The 18007-nt window shown below is 40.6% G+C and overlaps 1 protein-coding gene and 1 non-coding gene across 2 annotated transcripts; one reads left to right on the top strand and one right to left on the bottom strand.

The window, feature by feature from the left end:
- The first annotated feature begins 119 nt into the window (after positions 1–119).
- Positions 120–7879, top strand: fhdc3 (FH2 domain containing 3). Its single transcript, XM_035665963.1, has 12 exons — positions 120–202; positions 1301–1837; positions 2194–2255; positions 4046–4148; positions 4309–4394; positions 4760–4860; positions 4985–5055; positions 5379–5486; positions 5639–5709; positions 5865–5982; positions 6197–6361; positions 6473–7879. The coding sequence occupies exons 2-12, from the start codon at positions 1361–1363 to the stop codon at positions 7502–7504; spliced, it is 2394 nt and encodes a 797-aa protein (XP_035521856.1). The 5' UTR covers positions 120–202; positions 1301–1360; the 3' UTR covers positions 7505–7879.
- Positions 7880–10088: 2209 nt separating this feature from the next.
- trnaw-cca lies at positions 10089–10160 on the bottom strand. Its single transcript has one exon. It is a non-coding gene; the product is annotated as a tRNA-Trp (tRNA).
- Between the last annotated feature and the right edge of the window lie 7847 nt (positions 10161–18007).

Here is an 18007-nt window from a genome sequence, read left to right as displayed (position 1 = left end):
TCTTTTCCCTTGCCTCCCCCCTGAAGGGCGTCCCCGTACCTGGAGGCTGACTTGAATTTGATTGGCTGAGGCGCGTCCTGCACCTGTGACTGCTGTTAGTGAGGCAGACGGGCTGTAGCAGACTGTAGTAGACTGCAAGAACACAAGAACACGAGGCACGGCGGAGTGAGGATTTATTTGACAGCTACATTTTAAACACACGGTGAGTAACATTTATCTGTAACGGTGCTTTGGTGAAAGTTCAGTTAGAAACGCTGCTGTTTACGTGGCATTGTGTATGTTGGAGGGTTTGCTGTGAGCCCCTGGCTGTGAAAGGACTGACATCGAAGCTCTTTTAAAAAAAATGTCAAATTAGTGATCTCTTGTTTGTCGGAAAATACCCACACGTTTGTCACTTGTGTTTGCGTTTATATTCGGCGTACGAATATCCCATCGAATAATATATATTGCAGTATAATCACATTTAATTGCATTAGTTTGTATGTTATTTTCTACAGCTTCCCTCCTCGGAAAATGAGCAGTGGGCATCAGCAGCAAACGGTGTAGAAAAACCAGATTTAAAAGTAAAGTTTTTCTGTCCATATATTGCATGATGGATGGTATCTATGCCGAACACACCCCTGCGCTCTAATAAGTAATCTAAGGTATAATTCAAGTTATGGGAGCCGTTTACTTTTGCTGTGATGAAGGGAGAATTAAAAAAGCGTCAGTTTCTCAGTGAAGTTTCGTGTAATATCCACATATGGAAAAACACCTAATTGAACGGGAGAACACTATATTAGTTGAGTAAATGTTATGCTATTATATATCCTAGTTAAAGAAAGAGAAGTAGAATGTAAAGCAATAACCAGACTAATCTTTCTGTGTGTGATGGTACAGTGTTGACATACTGCAGTGTCTGCATTTGGGTATTTCACAGGTCACTCAGCTTAACCCCCCCAATAAAAGAAAATGCTTATTTGTTTAGATATTTAAGTTGTTGGATTTTTGACCAGAAAATTGTGGCATTTTGCTTAAATGTTATGTGAGGCTGTCAGCAAGCAGCAGTTGCAGAAATATGAACTTTGTGATGTTTTGTCACTTGAATGTGATGTTGATGAATTGAATCGCCTCCATGGCTTTGCCAGCTGCATGTGCTCACTTTGATAAAAAGAAATCATCTGAAACTATGAGAAAACATTACATTTGAAACATACTGATTACTTTATATAAGAGACACATTATTTCATGTTAAAAAGGAATTCAGTGTTTTACTAAAATACTGCAGTTTTTACAGATTTGTGTTTCTGTGTCTCCTCAGATCTGACTGGTCAACAGTGGGATACTTCCTCCCGTCATCTTTTCGATTTGAGAGATACAGATGGAGGGAGTGCTGATTTTAAAATCTGCTTCTCCACCCAGCTGTTCTTCTCAAGACTCCTCTCCTCCTGTTTCACTGGATGATTCAAATCTCCAATCATCTTCTCCTGCGCCTACCATCATGTGCGTTGCCACTGCACCACCACCTCCACCACCTCCTCCTCCTCCTCCACCACCACCACCACCACCTCCACCTCCTCTTCCCCCTCTTTCTGTCCTTTCTCCCTCTCCTTTTGGCTCTCGGAATAGCCAGCGACGTTCCATGAAGAAGCTGAACTGGGACACCATCCCCAGCCAGCGTGTCCTGGGCAAATTGAACGTGTGGACGTCTAAGCGGCCTCAGAGGGACCTTGTGCTGGATATTCGGAGCATGGAGGAGTTGTTCAGTAGCGTAGACAAACGGGCCTCGCTACGCAATTCAAGGTTCATGGGTGTGAAGAACTGTGATGGCGTGGACCTCTTCCCACAGGAGCCTCAGGTAAACAGCGAGCGGCTGCACTCATGCCACATTAGATACCTTGTCAGGCATAACAGAGGTTTCCAGTAACTGATGCAGACCTACACCAGTTTATGGGCATGTAAATAAAGCCAGAATGCCCAAGCTAGGGAAGTAATGAACACACAAATAGGAACTGCTTTTTAAATGTCCCATACTACTAATGGTGATCAATGAGGAACTGTTGCAGTTAAGCTGTGTTTGGGAGTGTTTTTGCTTCCTCAAAGATTATGTGAAAAATAATGTTGAGTATAGACTTGTCTTCTCGTCTAAATATGGCTATACAGAGGTTAAACCTCTTTTTGATATTAATGATTTTTTCCCCCTTCTCTCTTTAGGTCACAATCCTTGATTCTAAAAAGAGTATGAATATTGGGATCTTCCTGAGACAATTCAAGAGGTAAGGATTGCTGAAGTTCAGTCGAAAAGAGAGTGATACTAGTGAGACGCGTGTCTAAAAAAAGAAAGTTAGTATGATTCAATGGAAACGCATTGAGAATCAAAGGACGCTTCTTTAATGTCACACACAGAGTCAGAATACGGATCTTGACTTACTTCCTCTGTGCTAATCATTTATCCACCCAGCAGGCACTTTATCTCAGCGGACCATATTCAAATTAATGGAAATTCCCCTTTAAAAACCATTTGGGAGCCCTCATTAACAACACAGAGAACACATTTGTTTTAACAGTTCACTGTATTAATACCTAAATGATAGGAAAACCCGATCTAGTATGTGAGGATTGGCAGAGAGGATGGAAAGGGAGGATACACCCGGCAGGTTTGTAGCAATGTTAGATTTCCACTGTAATGTATCTGCTAATTCTTTCAATGTAGCTGAATAGTTGTTCCCTTAAAAAAATACAGTTTCTAGTTTAACAAGAAGGACACGATTGCTTGTTGAGTCCCTACTTGCCGTCTAACACAGCCAATTGTGTTTGCCGGGACTCTCTGGGCACTGATGGGCGAGTGTTTCCTTTTCACCTCCCTTTTGACCCACATCTGTATTTTGGCAGCTAGACAGTAAGAATAGATTTTAATGAGAAAAATAAACTAAAAGTGTAAAAGTATGAGGGGGAGAGGGCATAGTTGCATTAAATAGCCCAAATGTTTAAACATTTTAGGTACTTTGTGCTATTCTATTACTTTATTTTTAAGTTTGGTAGCGAGTTGACCTTACTGTGCTCTGCACTGGAGTTTGTGTGTGAGAACCTTATCAAGATGATGTCACTTTCAGTCCAAGGTTCCCTCAGCTTTCACTTTGAATACCAAATGCACTCTCAATGTGTGTCAACAGCCAGGTACTGTAAGGATGTCTGCTTTGGAACGTTAGTCAAATTCTAATTGCGTCAGTGTCTGTGTGACAATGACGAAAGTGCACTTAATGATGCCATTTGGAAGCATTTTGACATTTGGAGACACTATAAATATACAAGGGTTGAGTTTCATCTGAAGTGTGATGTGTTGACTGAATATCTCAACAGCCTGGTATGTTTGGCCTGCTACTGCTGTAGAGAAAGGTGATGTTATTGTCATGTGGCATCTGTGTGTCCCAATGCATATGCAACTGAGGAACATTCTTAAATACAACAGTACAATATCGAAACTTCATACTTACACGAACCCTTCCATGGATAAGCGACCACAAATAATTTTCGGAGCACCTTGCTGCACAATTTTGCATGTTAAAACTGAAATGTGCAAACCATACTGTATGTGATCCTTTGGGGCAGAGGTCCCAGGATGCCGCAACATCCGCTATCTCACAGTCGGCTGCCGACAAACAATTTTTTAAATGCCAAACGCTACTTAATGAACATAATTATTTTAAAGACATCCATGTTTGGTCATTGTTTGTCTTCAGGGTTTGACTTTGTGACTGCCACGCTGTTTAGCATTTAGTTGGTCCGCAACAGCAATGGCATGCAACATAAAATAGAGAAAATAAAGCATGACCATGACAGTCACTGTAATGGATAACACGCCTCGAGCTGGTTTTAAGTCCCTGTGATTTGTTTTTCACACTGTTTTGAAATGAATGGAAACCAGTGGCAGCCTGGAAGGTAGAAAAACAACTAGCATGACTTAGCAGAACTAATCATCTTTGATAGTCATGCTGATTATAGCAAGACTTCAGGCAGGACTAGTTCCTTTTTCATTATTACTGTTGTGTTTTGTCTCCCTCTGCAGGCCAGTGACAGAAATGGTGCAGGACATTTGTCAAGGGAACTGGCTCGGATTTGGAACAGGCAAACTAAAAGAGCTTTGTAAACTGCTGCCAGAGGAAAGTGAGGTAACGACAGCTCTTCTCGTCTCATATTTCCACTTTGGTCCTTTATGCCTAAAAATAAGCCTAATGAACATTGATACTTGCACCCTCCAGTTCCCTTTTGTTCCAGTTTGATCTTGTAGTATCTATGATGAGGAATGATAAAAATGTTTTTAATGCACAGATGAAGCAGCTGCTGTCATTCAGTGGGAACCTGTCTGTGTTACCTGAGGCTGACCAGTTCATGGTGCAGCTGGTCAAAGTGCCGGGGTGCGTTATTCCAAAGTATTTTTTTTTTAATTTGTTTTGTTAGTTGTTAAAATTTCTTTGCAATCTTAAACCAACTCATTAGTCATTAATTGCTGAAATGCTGTGAAATAATGTATGGATTGTTTTTGTTGTTCGTCTACCAACTTGCATATGTCTTATTATTTTTATAATTGCACCACTTATGCACCACAGACTTCACATACAACACATCAAAACATGTGCATCTATTGAGGAACTCTGTGCTAATATTTTATAAGATTTTACCGTATCCAAATATCTCTAGGCTTAAAAATTGGTAATAAAACTGATAAAATGAGTAATTAGCAGTTTTAGTTAAGTGCTGGTTTTATTTTTGTTTCCCTCAGCTATGAGGAACGCCTGAAAGGGATGGTGCTGAGGGAAGAATTCTTTCCTCTCATGGAGGAGGTGAAGAACTCTGTTGCTGTCATGACCAAAGGGGCTAATGGTAACATTTCACACACATCCACTAAAGCTGCTAACAATCCCAGTTTCTTCCTGTTTTACACCACTCAGTTTGACATTTATATTAAGGTTCTGTGTCTCCATCTCTTTTACTTCTCTCTCCGTAGAGCTGTTGGAATGCGATGACCTCCACTCAGTCATTCGGCTGGTATTGAAAGCGGGGAATTACATGAACGCTGTTGGTATTTTTATTTAAGAATTACATGTTTATTTGTTTATTTACACAGAGAGAATTGCTTTGAAAAACAACCAAGGGCTTAAAAAGTGGCCCTTTTCCAGTATATTCCAAGAAATAATAACAACAATGTAGTATCAAGAATCAATAACACATATTCATTACACATTCAGGTATACGCAAACGCTATTTTTAATAAACTAAAGGTATACACTGATGTTATATGGAGTTTTCATGTGATATTCATATATGACGTTACTGCAGGTGCTGTACACTAATGTTTATTAAAGGGATGAACTGACCCTTTTAAATAATGAATTATTCAGGGTGGTTACAGTGCCAATGCCATTGGCTTCAGGATGACCTCTCTCCTCAAGTTGGCAGACACCAAGGCCAACAAACCTGGCATGAACCTCATGCATTATGTTGCCAAGGTGAGTAGGAGCCCTGGGATGCACAGATGCTCAGTGAAGAAAAGGGACAAAACCCCTGCTGTCATGCTGTGTCCATAAACAGTTGTGTAACTGATGTATTCTTCTGCTCCATCTCTCCATCACTATTGCTCTCCCTCCTTTATCACCCACAGCAAGCAGAGGACATCGATGCAGAGTTGCTGTCTTTTCCCAACCAGCTTGAACACATTGGGATGGCATCAAGGTGGTTATCATCAGTATACTTACAATCTAGTTGGTTATTTTACTGTACAAGGTTGGGTTTGTTCACTAACAGTAGCTGTATCCTGTTTGTATGATACACAATTTTGCAATACCAGGAATACATAATGCAAAATTGTAAATGTTGCTCTCTAACAGGATTTGTAAAGAGGAGGTCATCACAGACTTTGAGAGAGAGGTCAAGAAGATCAAGGAAGTGAAATTGTACAGCAGCAGACACCCTGGCATTTTGCAACAAATGGAGACATTTCTCATGGTAATGTTTCCCCCTTGTTGTTTGGCTTTAAAGGATTCAGGTGATGATACAGTAATGAAAGCATACCAATGAATTTTATATTCCTTTCTGCGAATAGATCCTCCTACATGTTACACACTGGACCTGTAAATGTACAAAGGCACAGACTGAGCTTGTGAATACTTTGTGCAGTTTGGATCCCTCTTTATACCATTTTATTGTTTGAATTTCTCAGAGGGCTGAGGCCAAGCTGGCCGATGTGGAGTCCTCTCTGCAGGAACTGAAGGCTCTGAGCAACGCTGTCGCTGAGTACTTCTGCGAAGACCCAGCTACTTTCAAACTCGAGGAGTGCTGCTCCATCTTTCATTCATTTTGCAAGCGGTTTGACACAGCTGTACGGGTAAGCATAGAAAGCATTATACTGGTGCTTTGTATTTAAGGTGTCTTCTTGTCATTAGTTTGCACTTAGTTGCCTCTTGTTTGAATATATCCTCTCTTTACACGGCTGTAGGAGAACCGAGAGCGAGAGGCAGCAGAGCAAAGGCACAAGCGGAAGGAAAGTGTGCGTATTGCAGCCAAACGCCGCTCCACAGTGTCTTGCCAAGGACCTGAGCCAAATCAGGACTCCTCCAGCTTGGAGTCGGCCTTACACAGCTTTCTCTCCACTGTTCCAGAGGGATTGGCCAGATGCAGGAAGAACTTGCTGCCCCCGATCGAAGGATCCCCATCGGAGCACACTTCTCAGACAGGAAAAGCAAATAAAGCTACGCCCCGTACTAGACAGGAGAAGCCTGGGAAGAAACAACCCAAACTGCAGAAAGAGGACGAGCAAATGGGAAACAAAGAAGAAGCTCAGAAGATGCGCGAGATAACTCGGAAGGTGCTTCGCTACCAAAACAGCAAAGGCAGCCTCGACGGGGACAGAGTTTCAGGCACTCCTGGTCGGTCAGAAACGCCAGCTACCCCAAGCACCCCTCGTCCTAGAACCAGAGACTTCTTCTTTGCCAACAATGGGGATGTGGGCTCCCCATGGACTATCCTGAGCCCTTTGACTTGCTCCCAACGAAACCGCCCCCAGCCCAACAGACAAGCACTCCAACGCAGGCTATCCTCAAGGTTCGGTGGAGATGACCTTGATGACGGAGTCTGGGAGAGTGGCGAAGTCAATCCTCTCCCCAATTCCTCCAGCCAGGAGTGCCTGACATCTCCATCTGGGGGTTCTGCGTCTCTCCCCGAGTGCCCCAGTCAGAGAGCTGTATCTTGCGGTCCAATCCTCAGGTCGGTTTCCATGGATGAAACCAGGCAGTCTCCATCGTCCCTTTTCCGGCTGGGGGAATTGTTCCAGAGGAGCATCTCTCAAAGGTCGTACTCCTCTGGATCAAGGACAGAAAATATGAGAGGAAAAGGAGCAGTGCTCGGCAGTAAGGGGGAGAATCCTGTAGAGGGGAGCTCGTCCGGGTTCATATCCTTCTTCAGGCGCATTGGAGGCAAAAGTAAGCCTGGTGACATGGAAGAACAAAACTTCAAAGGATCTAATACTTGATTAAAATTTTATTTAGAGACAGAGACCAAGCTTTGTCATTTTTATGTGTTTTAAAATTTAAAATTTGTTTGTCTTTTTTTACTGTTATGGTTTTACCCTTCAGTGGAACCAAGGCAAATGAGGACTTGCTTTGAACTGTGAAGGTTTTGATTTTATGGAAGTCAAACCATGTTCAAAAATCATAACATCTTTCTTTCTTTTTTGTCTTTTTGTGTGCAATAAAGGTTGACATTCTACCTTTTTAATTTTACTTGTATATGGATTATGCACTCAACAGTATTTATTACTTACTGCTTTTCAGGTTGAAATGTATCCTTTTCCACCCTTTTCATGAGATCCTTGAAAGGCTTACTAGTCTTAATGTCTCCTTAGCGACGCCAGATCAGTTTCAGGTACTTGCCTTTCGCTTCATCTATTATTTCTTCTCTGTCAGTCTTGGCTGGAGGACAGTTGTTCAGATAGCAAAGGAGTTGGCGTTTAAACTTTTAATGCTTTTAAAACTTTAAAGATATATATATACAACGAGAGGGCTACAAAGACAAAAGCAATTAAATTCGTAAATTACTCACTCACTCACCAACTTAGTTGGGAATGTTATCGCAAGTGACAGTCACACACATGCTGTTGCCAGCCCTCCTTTGGCTTCCAGATGATCTGTCCTGCCACCACTGTGCCACCCTCATCTGCTCAGCAGTAGCTAAGATTTTGGACGGAAAGAGAAGAAAGAGACATTCAGCTGTGTTACTTAGGAAACAGGGTTTGTTTACAGACATTTCATTTGAGCTCTCCCAGTGTAATAATACTCTCTTGAACAAACTGCTCAATACAGGCTCCTTTCTGACTGTTCTGTTGTCCTCCCACATCAATCCCTCCCACTGGCGAGCACTCAATGGGGATATTTTCAGGCCCCTGGCATTTCAAATCATAGGGCACAATGAATAGAATAAAAGAGGGAATTTGGGAAATATATGGCCATTTTTTAAGGAATTGGGCTACTCTGTGGCAATGAAAATGTAGCCTTTTCTCTGAGATATAAGCATGTAAGCTCTCCTTCGCGTTAGTCAAACAAAAGCATGGCCTTGTACGCAAGCAGAATTGGTATTAAACAGTCAGCCGATAAGCCCATTTATGACACCTTCTGCTCCTCTATTCGACTACCAGTGTTGCTAAACAAGTATCAGTAGTGTGAGCTAATCCGGCAGTACAATCAGGCCATTATGATAGAACATTGAGATGCTACTAAGGACCAATCTCATGTGAGTCAACTCCTGAGGACTTGAGGAGACCTGCTGTGTTGCTTCTACCAAATAGGCCATTGCCTAATATCAAGTTTGAGGCACGATTCTCATGCAGTAAGTATCTCATTGTGTTGTTACGTCACTGATACAATGTTGTATATAAAACGTGCGAATTCTTATGAACTTATGGAATGTCCGATTGTAGAAGGGGATTTGTCGTGAGCTGGGAATAGTGACAATACGTAGTGTATTTCTGATTGTCAAATGATACTGAAGAGAAGGGAGTGAGAGAAAGTGATGTCGTCTGTTCGCATATAGATTGCGTTTCGCGCGATGGTATGAGAGTGCATGGCATAAGCGTAGGTGATGTCTTGGAGCGACGAAGATGTGTGAGATAGTAGCGAATCGGACAGAAGAGCGTGTGAAACCGCCGCGCGAGTTGTGTAGAAGACAGATGATGTCGAGATACGAAGAGCTGACAGGATAAGGAAAGCTGGGGCGAGGACAGAACAGCGAAGGAAGTAAAGAGGAGCGGGAAAAAAAGAAAGAAAGTAAAAAAATGATTGCTGGATGAGACGCCGAAGAGAAAGCGCCTTTACCACGAAGTGGAACCACAGTATTGGATCTTTTTTTAATGTGGGAACTGGACTGAAAAGGTAGCGTGATATTCATATTTAATATTTGTTGAAAGATGCAGAATAACAGATCAGCTATGAAATACGTCTTGCAGAAAAAGTCTTTATCTAATTCCCTGCTCTTTAGTATCAGGACAGAAGATCACACTGTGTGGCCACTGGTGGTTGCTTGTGCTGTAAACTTAATCTGCCATGGCAGCTATGGGCATTAGGCTGTTTACACGTGGTGTTATCAGATTTGAGTTTGGAAAGGAAAACAGTGAAAAGAATCCACCAAGATTTGTTCCCGAAGTTGCGTTTTAAATCACATTTGAGGTTTTTAGCTGACACGCTTAACTCCATAATTTGCACTCTCCGTGACACACCTTTGTAAAAGTAATATGATTGTAGGACCTGTGACTGATCTGTGGTAGAAAGTGACAGCTACTTTGCATGTCCAGGCTCAGGCTAATGGAGAATCAGGTTTCAAGAAAATTAGAGTGTTGTGGAGTTTAAGGAAAAATAAGTTAAAAGTTGTATTCTTATAAAATAATTTCACATAAATAAGCCTATAAATTAATAGTTTATCATATTTGAAGTCCCAGAGTTGCTCTTAAGAGTGATGCACTGTCAGGGTATTGATGTTGTGTTTACTAGAGAATTCCTGCAGACATTCGATTGGTTGTGTGATGATTGATTGGCAAGTTATCAACGTCAATGTAATCAAAGAAATGACCCCGACGTGATTTGAACACGCAACCTTCTGATCTGGAGTCAGACGCGCTACCGTTGCGCCACGAGGTCGATGCAAAATAAATAGGGACGGTAACTGATTTCTGCACGGTGGTATCTATTTCTGTCCACACTAATGTGTTTTTTTGGATAAGTGCTTTTTTTTTTACGCACGCCAAAACTTTGTCAAAACATACAGTAAAAATACATTTCTCAGCCTGCTTCTGAGACACCATGTAAATACATTACAAATGTTTATATTTCTAGCTATTTTCAGCTCCAAAAGGTTTTTCTCATAGCCGTTATTTGATCTGTCTTTTACGCGCGGCTTCGTTGATAGTGCTAGATCACAGCGTTACTTCGTCATTTGTATGTATGCATGGCATTAAAGTGTATGTGTCCCTGTAGTCCCATCCAGTTAAATATTTGGATGATATGGATGCGGTAGATTATTTGTTCCCAGTCGGTCACTAGATGGCGCAATTCAACAGAGGTTGGTTGGTTGAAGTCTGATTTGTCTCCAGCAACTATCACTGCATTTTTCGAACTTCTTGCTTTTACATCCAGCACAGAGCCATGAAGGCCCTGCGTGAAACAGTAGTTGGTCCTCTGAAAGATAAGTAAAGTAATAAGTCATTACATTTGGACTAAAGTAAATTTTTAGACGAATGCATGTGACATAATGGTTCATTATGGTCCCCCTGAACAATCCCTAGAAAAACAAAATGTTAATTAATCTGTGTTCATGTGGAAAAATGTCCAGAATGCTTGTGTGTTTCTATAAATCAGTGCTCACAGGTTTGCAGAGCTGTCTGTTAATCTCAGCTTTTTCCTACATAGGAAAGAAGAAGAGCATCTGGAGAATCTAGGACACTTACCTGCTAAACTTCATTAGTGACTTGCCTGTTCATAGTAAAAATGGATGGGTAAGTGTACACAAAAGATGTAAGAAAAAAAAAAATCATCTGTTTTGTTTGCACACATTTTGCATTGTCTGCTGTTTGATTCTGACCATATCATCACAAAGTAATACCACCAAGCTGAAACTGTGAGTGCCTTCCACAACTGTTACATACACAATTACATGGTTTGTTGTTATTAAGGTAATACAACTCTTCATATTCATCAGTAACCTTAAAATAGGATTGCTCTGTGCTGATTTTAATGTCCTTCATGCACCAGCTGTAGCCACTCTGATTAGGATGCATGCAGCTTTCTGTCTACACTGATGAGATGGGCTTTAACATCAGGGAGTCGGAGCATTGATTGCCCGGGTAAATGTCACATTGTTGCCAGAAAGGAGAGCGGATGGCGGTGCTGTCAATTTGTATTTCTTTTTTTAGTAATTTGTTTTATTTCACTGCTTTTATGACACCAAAGCCAGATTTCTTTTCTCTCAGTCAAAATATTCATCAGGTTGTAGCACAGGAGGTTTGGCACCATGTCTGTCTTCAGCAGGAAGCCACCTAATTGGGTTTACAGGGATCAGACGGTAATGTTTGTGGTTTATCATCTGCGGTTGGTTTGATTTAGTCGATCGTTTAAGGTCATAGGAGCTCGATAGTAGCAGTCTAACTGAGCAGAAAGATGCCCGACAATGTGCAGTTGTTTTGTTTCTGGACGACACAAGAAAGCCTCAGGGCCAGATTATGGGGTTAGGCAATTGGTTGATTGTTTTGCAATCTGTGTGTATTCAGCAATCTGCCAGTGAAAGGGAGCTCACACAGGCACAGTTCAGAAGTGGGATTTCTATGAGATCAGTTAAGTCAGAAATTATGTAGTGATTATGATTACAAAATATTTATTTCACCAGAGAAAAACGGTTACTATAACCCAAAATATCACACCTGATATGACAAATCAAAGACACACAAAATATATGCAAGGTACAAACACTGCTGAGGTAACTGCAGCTAATGCACATAAATGTCTTAACAAAACAAAAAACAAGTTTAGTTGCAGTCTCTATTTTACAGTTCAAATTTAAACTTGATGAACACTATAGTTCCCAAAGTGAAATGCATATTCATCCTTCTATTCTCCTATTGTGTGTGCAATGAGGAGACCGCACCATGCCAACTATTAAATGCAAACACCAGCCTGGAGCATCTGCTTGATGAATAAAGTGCATGTGTTTGGAATAGAATGCGTCACATCTAAAGCCTGTAAAGTAAATCTGGTCCTTAAAGTTTATATGAGTCATAATTCCCGTTTGTGCTGTCTGGCAACAGAATAAGAAGTCTAATACATCCAGTTCATATACTTACAGCCTCCCCCATACACACCTCAGTGCTAAACCAAAGCTCATTGAGGCTACTGCTTGATTCTCAGGCTACTCTCCACATTCACAAGGGTTTAGCCCAATTTCTACTAGTTAATACAGCTAATGAAGGATTTTTGAGTGGAGATTTCGGGACAGAAAGCATACTGTTACTGTTAATGCCACTATATGTGCATGGTGTCATGGCCTTGAGCCTTTTTAAGTTAGAACAGAAGTTAAGTTCTTGTTCTGAACATGAATGTGTGTAATGTGAAGACATGTGTTTTCCAAAAACATACCAGACTTTTGTATATTACTTCTCTACCTTCCATACTGTTTTTAATTCATTTCAGTATGACAATCAACTAATTCCTTAACACCATCACAAAATGTAACTCTGGAGTTAATTCATTGGTGACTACACTGAGCATGCTTTATTTATACTGTTGTAACATAACTTTATTTATATATCATGTGAGGCTTTCACACAATATATTATCTGTAAGCTATTGGAAGAAATTATCAGTCACTACCAATTATCAGTATTTTATTTTGATATTTTTACAGTGGCATACATACTGTAGACTTTAAATGACAATAGGACAAAAAGGAGTCGGGAAAAATAGTGAAACTATATATATATTTATATGTATTATTATAATATTTTATTATTTTCTTGCATTTTGAGTTCCTGGCAGCTTTATCTATTGTTAAATTAACAAAATGATAAATAGGACTTGAAACCAAAGATATTCTGTGCATGGGGTGTAAGGACCGTTTAAAAGAAAGACAATAATAAACACATAGAAAGTTTGCAGAAATTAACCAACATAAACCTGCATTAATTTCAAGTCTCTGCATATACATTTTTATAATACTGTATTATAAAGTGAAAGTAATGTATGCCTAGAAGTTAGACAGTTAACTGGAGAGCGGCATACTGAGAAGGGTCAACAGGACCACCAGTAGTATCAATAGTAGAGATATTGATTAAACCATATGTTTTTTTTTTACGTCATCTTTTCTGCTCCAGCCATCACATTATAATATTGTCCACACAGGACACTTTACACAGGCTGTAAATGCTATGATGTCTTTCACCTGAAGGATATATAATTATGCAGTTGGTGTGTTATATACAGTACATTTAAATGTATTAGATTGTGCTTTTTCTCTGAGTACTTTTGCAGTATTTCCTGTGCAGCTTCTTGAAAACAATGGATAGGCCTGTTTCTCTTATGTCAAAAAATAGTTGCCTGCATGCTGAGTCAAAAGCTCGTCTGGACCTGGAGGGTTTTTTCTAAACCTGCACAGAGACCAGCATTTATGATTTGCTGGTCAGGATGAGAAGAAAACTGGACTGTTTCAGAGAGAGAGAGAGTGAGAGCAGCCATCTGCGTGTTCTGCTGCACTGGATGCAGTCTCCATGGCAACATGGTGCTCCCGCAGCAAAATCCTGGGAAGGTAGTTCGGTCCCCACCCCCATGCGCATGCACACAGGCGCTCCACACACACTTGCAAGGAGGATGGTGCTCATGCCTCCTCTGTCCACACACATACAGATCTTACAAGCACCACTATTACAAACGTCCTGTCCATATATTTTACTGTTACGCCCTCTGTTTACTCTGCTATAAATGATAGACACAAACTTTAAAAAACAACATTATTTATCCTTGCAAGGAACTTGAACCCTGTGTCTCTAAATACTCTCTATCATTATTTTTTACACCTCTCCCCATCAACCATCCCTTTTATGCTAAGCACCACATTTGTCACTCTTTCCAGCCATAAATATATTAGAGCTCCCAGCAGGGTTTGGTTATTTATCTCTCTTGTTTCTCCTATCAGTTGCCCTGCACCTACGCTCTGTGTGTGTGTGTGTGTGTGTGAGGAGGAGGAGAGAAAGAGAGATAGACTAGCTTGCCTTTTCTGTTTAGCACACTGACTGACTGTTATGAAGCATCACCAATTTTCTTATTTGATAGTTTGGGCTTTTCTCACTCTCTTTAGACATGCAATCAAAGAGAGAGAGAGAGCAAGAGAGACAGCAGAGGTGAGAGAGTGAGGGCAGGAATAAAAAATAAAACAATCTCTGTCTCTTTGTTGCCATCTCCCCTTCACTCTGCTCATCTCTTACGCTATTGGTCAATCCAGCCCCCTCCCATTTTCACACCAGCCAGTCAGCTTATACAACCTCTCTGTATCCCTTGCCTCCTAAGAGCCTCTCTCTCTCTCTCTCTCTCTCTCTTTCTCTCTCTCTCTTTCTCAGTTGCTTTCCCTCCCTCTAGCACACACATTCAAGCATTAAAGCCAGTTCCCAATCACACTCATACACACACAGAGACACACACCCTTCCGTGCTAGACTCTCTGTGTGAGGTGCTTTTTCCTTTGGCAATGTCAGGTTTTGTGGATGGATATCTCTCCCTGTGGAGGAGAGCGCACTGAAACTTCCTTGTACCTCTCCTTCATCTGTCAAGAACCTGCTGTAAGTAAATCTTTCTCTTCAAGACTTCCTCCATCCGTGCTCTTTTATGCCATCCCCACTGTGTGCCAGCGCTCATTCCTTCATCCTCCACTATATTCCTATCTCACACCCTTCTCCCCTTGGCAGAGGGTGCCAGTCTTCCCTCCTCTCACGTCTCCCTCTCTCCACTCCATCCCTCTCTCCTGTTTCCCCACCCTCCCACTAGTGGATGCATACACCCTATGTTGTCTTTATGCAAACTAATCCATTTGCTGGACTGCGATGGGTTTGTACCGTGCAGCATAACCTGGAGATATTTCCTGCTTGTGTATGTCAGACATCCTCTGTTAGACTAAACTGTATGTGATTATAGATGAGTGTAGAGATAGGCTGCAGGTATCTGTGCTGAATAGGTGGTGTGGTGATGTTCTGATGTGACTGGGGGAAATAATGGTTTGTGACTTGATGCAGCTTGTTTTTTTCAAAATATTATTTCCATTGAGTGTGTAATAACTGTGATGACAGATTGTTTTTATTGAAGAAATTTCAACATAAAACAAAAATGTGATGTTATTTACTGCACTCAATATTATAAATATAGTATATAGTCAGGTATATATAACATAGTCAAGTGAAGACCTCCTTGGGTCCACAAGTTTGGTAATTTCTAGAATTTCAGATTACACACATTACATGGATTGAGCAATTTCTACAACCTGTCAGTTCCTGGAAAACCTTTTAAAACTCTTAGTATCAGTGATGCATTGACATTAACCTTAACGCAAGACTGTCAGTAAAGGTTTCAACCTCATTTTTCACCAGTTCCACACTTTCCACTTTCAGTGGAACTCCAACAAGACAAAACACAAGAGAAGGTGTGCAATCTTGCACATGTATGTGCAGAAAAGCTGAGATGTTGAACAAGGGCATTTTTTAAATAGGTTGGAATAGTGATCGAGGGGGATCTCTGGTCGCTGTAGGGGGAAGTGGAGGCTGGAATGTCCAGCTGGCATGGGAGGAATGTCACTGGAGCTGCATGGGAGGGGTGAGACTCAGGCGAGCAGTGATGTAAACTTAACCACTCACTGAATGATTGACTGAGTGATCATATGTACTGTAACTACTGGTTTTCTGTCCCATTTGTGTCATAACTGTTATAGACACCCATCCGGCTTGTTTCTGTTAAGGTGTTGATGTTGTAATCGTCAGCGGAGCCAATTTTGTACTCTATATTACAACCTGTGTATGTGAAGGTGTGCTGCTATCCTTAGCCTCCTTGCAGACTTGATCAGCTCTAAGGTGATTGTGTTGCCATGGGTAACAGCCGCAGAATTCCTCCTCAACTCTGCATGGTCAAGCAAATATTTGTGCAAGTCTAAGTTTATGTAAATGTTGTTGTTTTTTTAATGTTGCCTTGATATGAACCCATCTGAGCAGAGGAAAAGTCTTGATGATAAACTTGTACTTTGGCACAGTATCAAATGAGCGCAGCTCAAACTCATTAGGTTGTAACTTTGTGAAGTCTGAAGGAGAGAAAGTCTGAGTAAAGTCTATAAGCTAAAGGAGTTCTTCTGGGAGATGTAACGCCCTCAGCTGGGAGTTCTGTAAGAGTCTGGTCAGGTTAATAATTACTACCCTCTGCGGTAAAAACTATGATGGCTAATATGGCTTTAATTTTTATTTATTAATTAAGTTTGAAAATTAGTTTTTATTTATTTTTCTAAACATTCAACATTTCCAACACCATGCTAGACTCAGCTTTCTCATTACTCAGTTTGTTAATTTGTCTACAGATGCCAAGTGCAGACTGACAATAAGATCATTGTGTTTAAGTGTCTGAAGTGATTGGTTAACAGTCATGTGGAAGTGACGGTAGTAATTACTGGCTTATTCGCTCTATGCCACAGCGTTATTTTCTACGTGCATTATATGTCATAGGTTTTAGTATATATATTTTATGTACTTCATGTCCAGCTTTATGTGCCGTTTATACTTCACTTGGAAGCACAAAAATGATCGAAATATGACATTTAAGTTGAAAATTTAAATGTCATCTGCTGGCTGATCACAATAGAGTATGCAGGTTATTAACAAGGTCCTTTGTTAATAATTGTGTATGTCGCTTTGCATATGCTTAGAAGTGCATGCATGTATGGTAGTGGAATAAATATGAGTGTATTTCTGTGCTGTGGCTGTGGGTGTTTAGGTATTCCAAAGCATATTCCAACATATTTACTTTGTACTGTGGGGCGAGAGCCATGTGGTGAAAGCTTAGGGACTGAGCGGAGAGATGCACTCATGTCATGTTGGATATATTTAGACAGATCCCTCAGGGAGGCTCAGTAATAGCACTGGCCATATTGTGCCATTTCTTAAGCATTTCACATAACATCAGCAATAAAACACCGTGCTTGGCTCATTTATACATTCAGTTAAACATTTGCTTTGCAGACTTATTACTTAATTACTTAATACAGTGTGCTAAAATAGCTAAATGCACAGTTCTGCAAAGATACTACATAATTTCATGTCCAGGGTTATGGGCTCAGGTTATTATTAGGTATATGGCATGTTTTTCTTTCTTACTTTTCTTATTTTAGCTATCTTATGTCTGATGTCATTTTTCACATTTGAAATTTGCATTTTTGGCTACTTTGACACTATTTGGAATATTTCTTGACAGGGAGACAACTGCCTGTTATCCATCTAGGCTTGAAATTCTGACCTTTATGGTAACACAGAGATTTGTGTATTGATGTTTCCATTCATTACAAGCTATGATCGAAAGGTCCAAACAAGATGTTCAGCATACCAATTGGCATTATATACAGTAGCACTGGCATTACCCTGTCTGTGACAGTGGAGACGTAAGGCTGTATAAATACAACTGAGCGATTGATTTGTTACACTCTGATGATCTGTTGAAACAATGCACTATTGATATTCCTGTGTTCACTGTCTTGATAATAATCCTTGAACCAGTCATGTGCTAGTTCATTACTTCTTGAAGGACACACACTCTCCCTCATATAGGCACTGTATGTATGTCAAGCAGCATTTGCACTAAATGTTTCTGTTTCTGTTAATATGAAAAATACCATAAAACTGAGTTATCCTACTGTATACCACTCCTTCCTAAAACTCAAAACTAAAAGGCTGTGATGACTGATAATCAAAGAAAGACAGTTGA

Source organism: Morone saxatilis, unplaced genomic scaffold (assembly GCF_004916995.1).
Source record: "Morone saxatilis isolate NCDOM2014 unplaced genomic scaffold, NCSU_SB_2.0 Contig20, whole genome shotgun sequence".
Taxonomy (NCBI): domain Eukaryota; kingdom Metazoa; phylum Chordata; class Actinopteri; family Moronidae; genus Morone; species Morone saxatilis.
The sequence above is the reverse complement of the archived record's forward strand: the minus strand, read 5'-3'. Positions and strand labels throughout refer to the sequence as shown.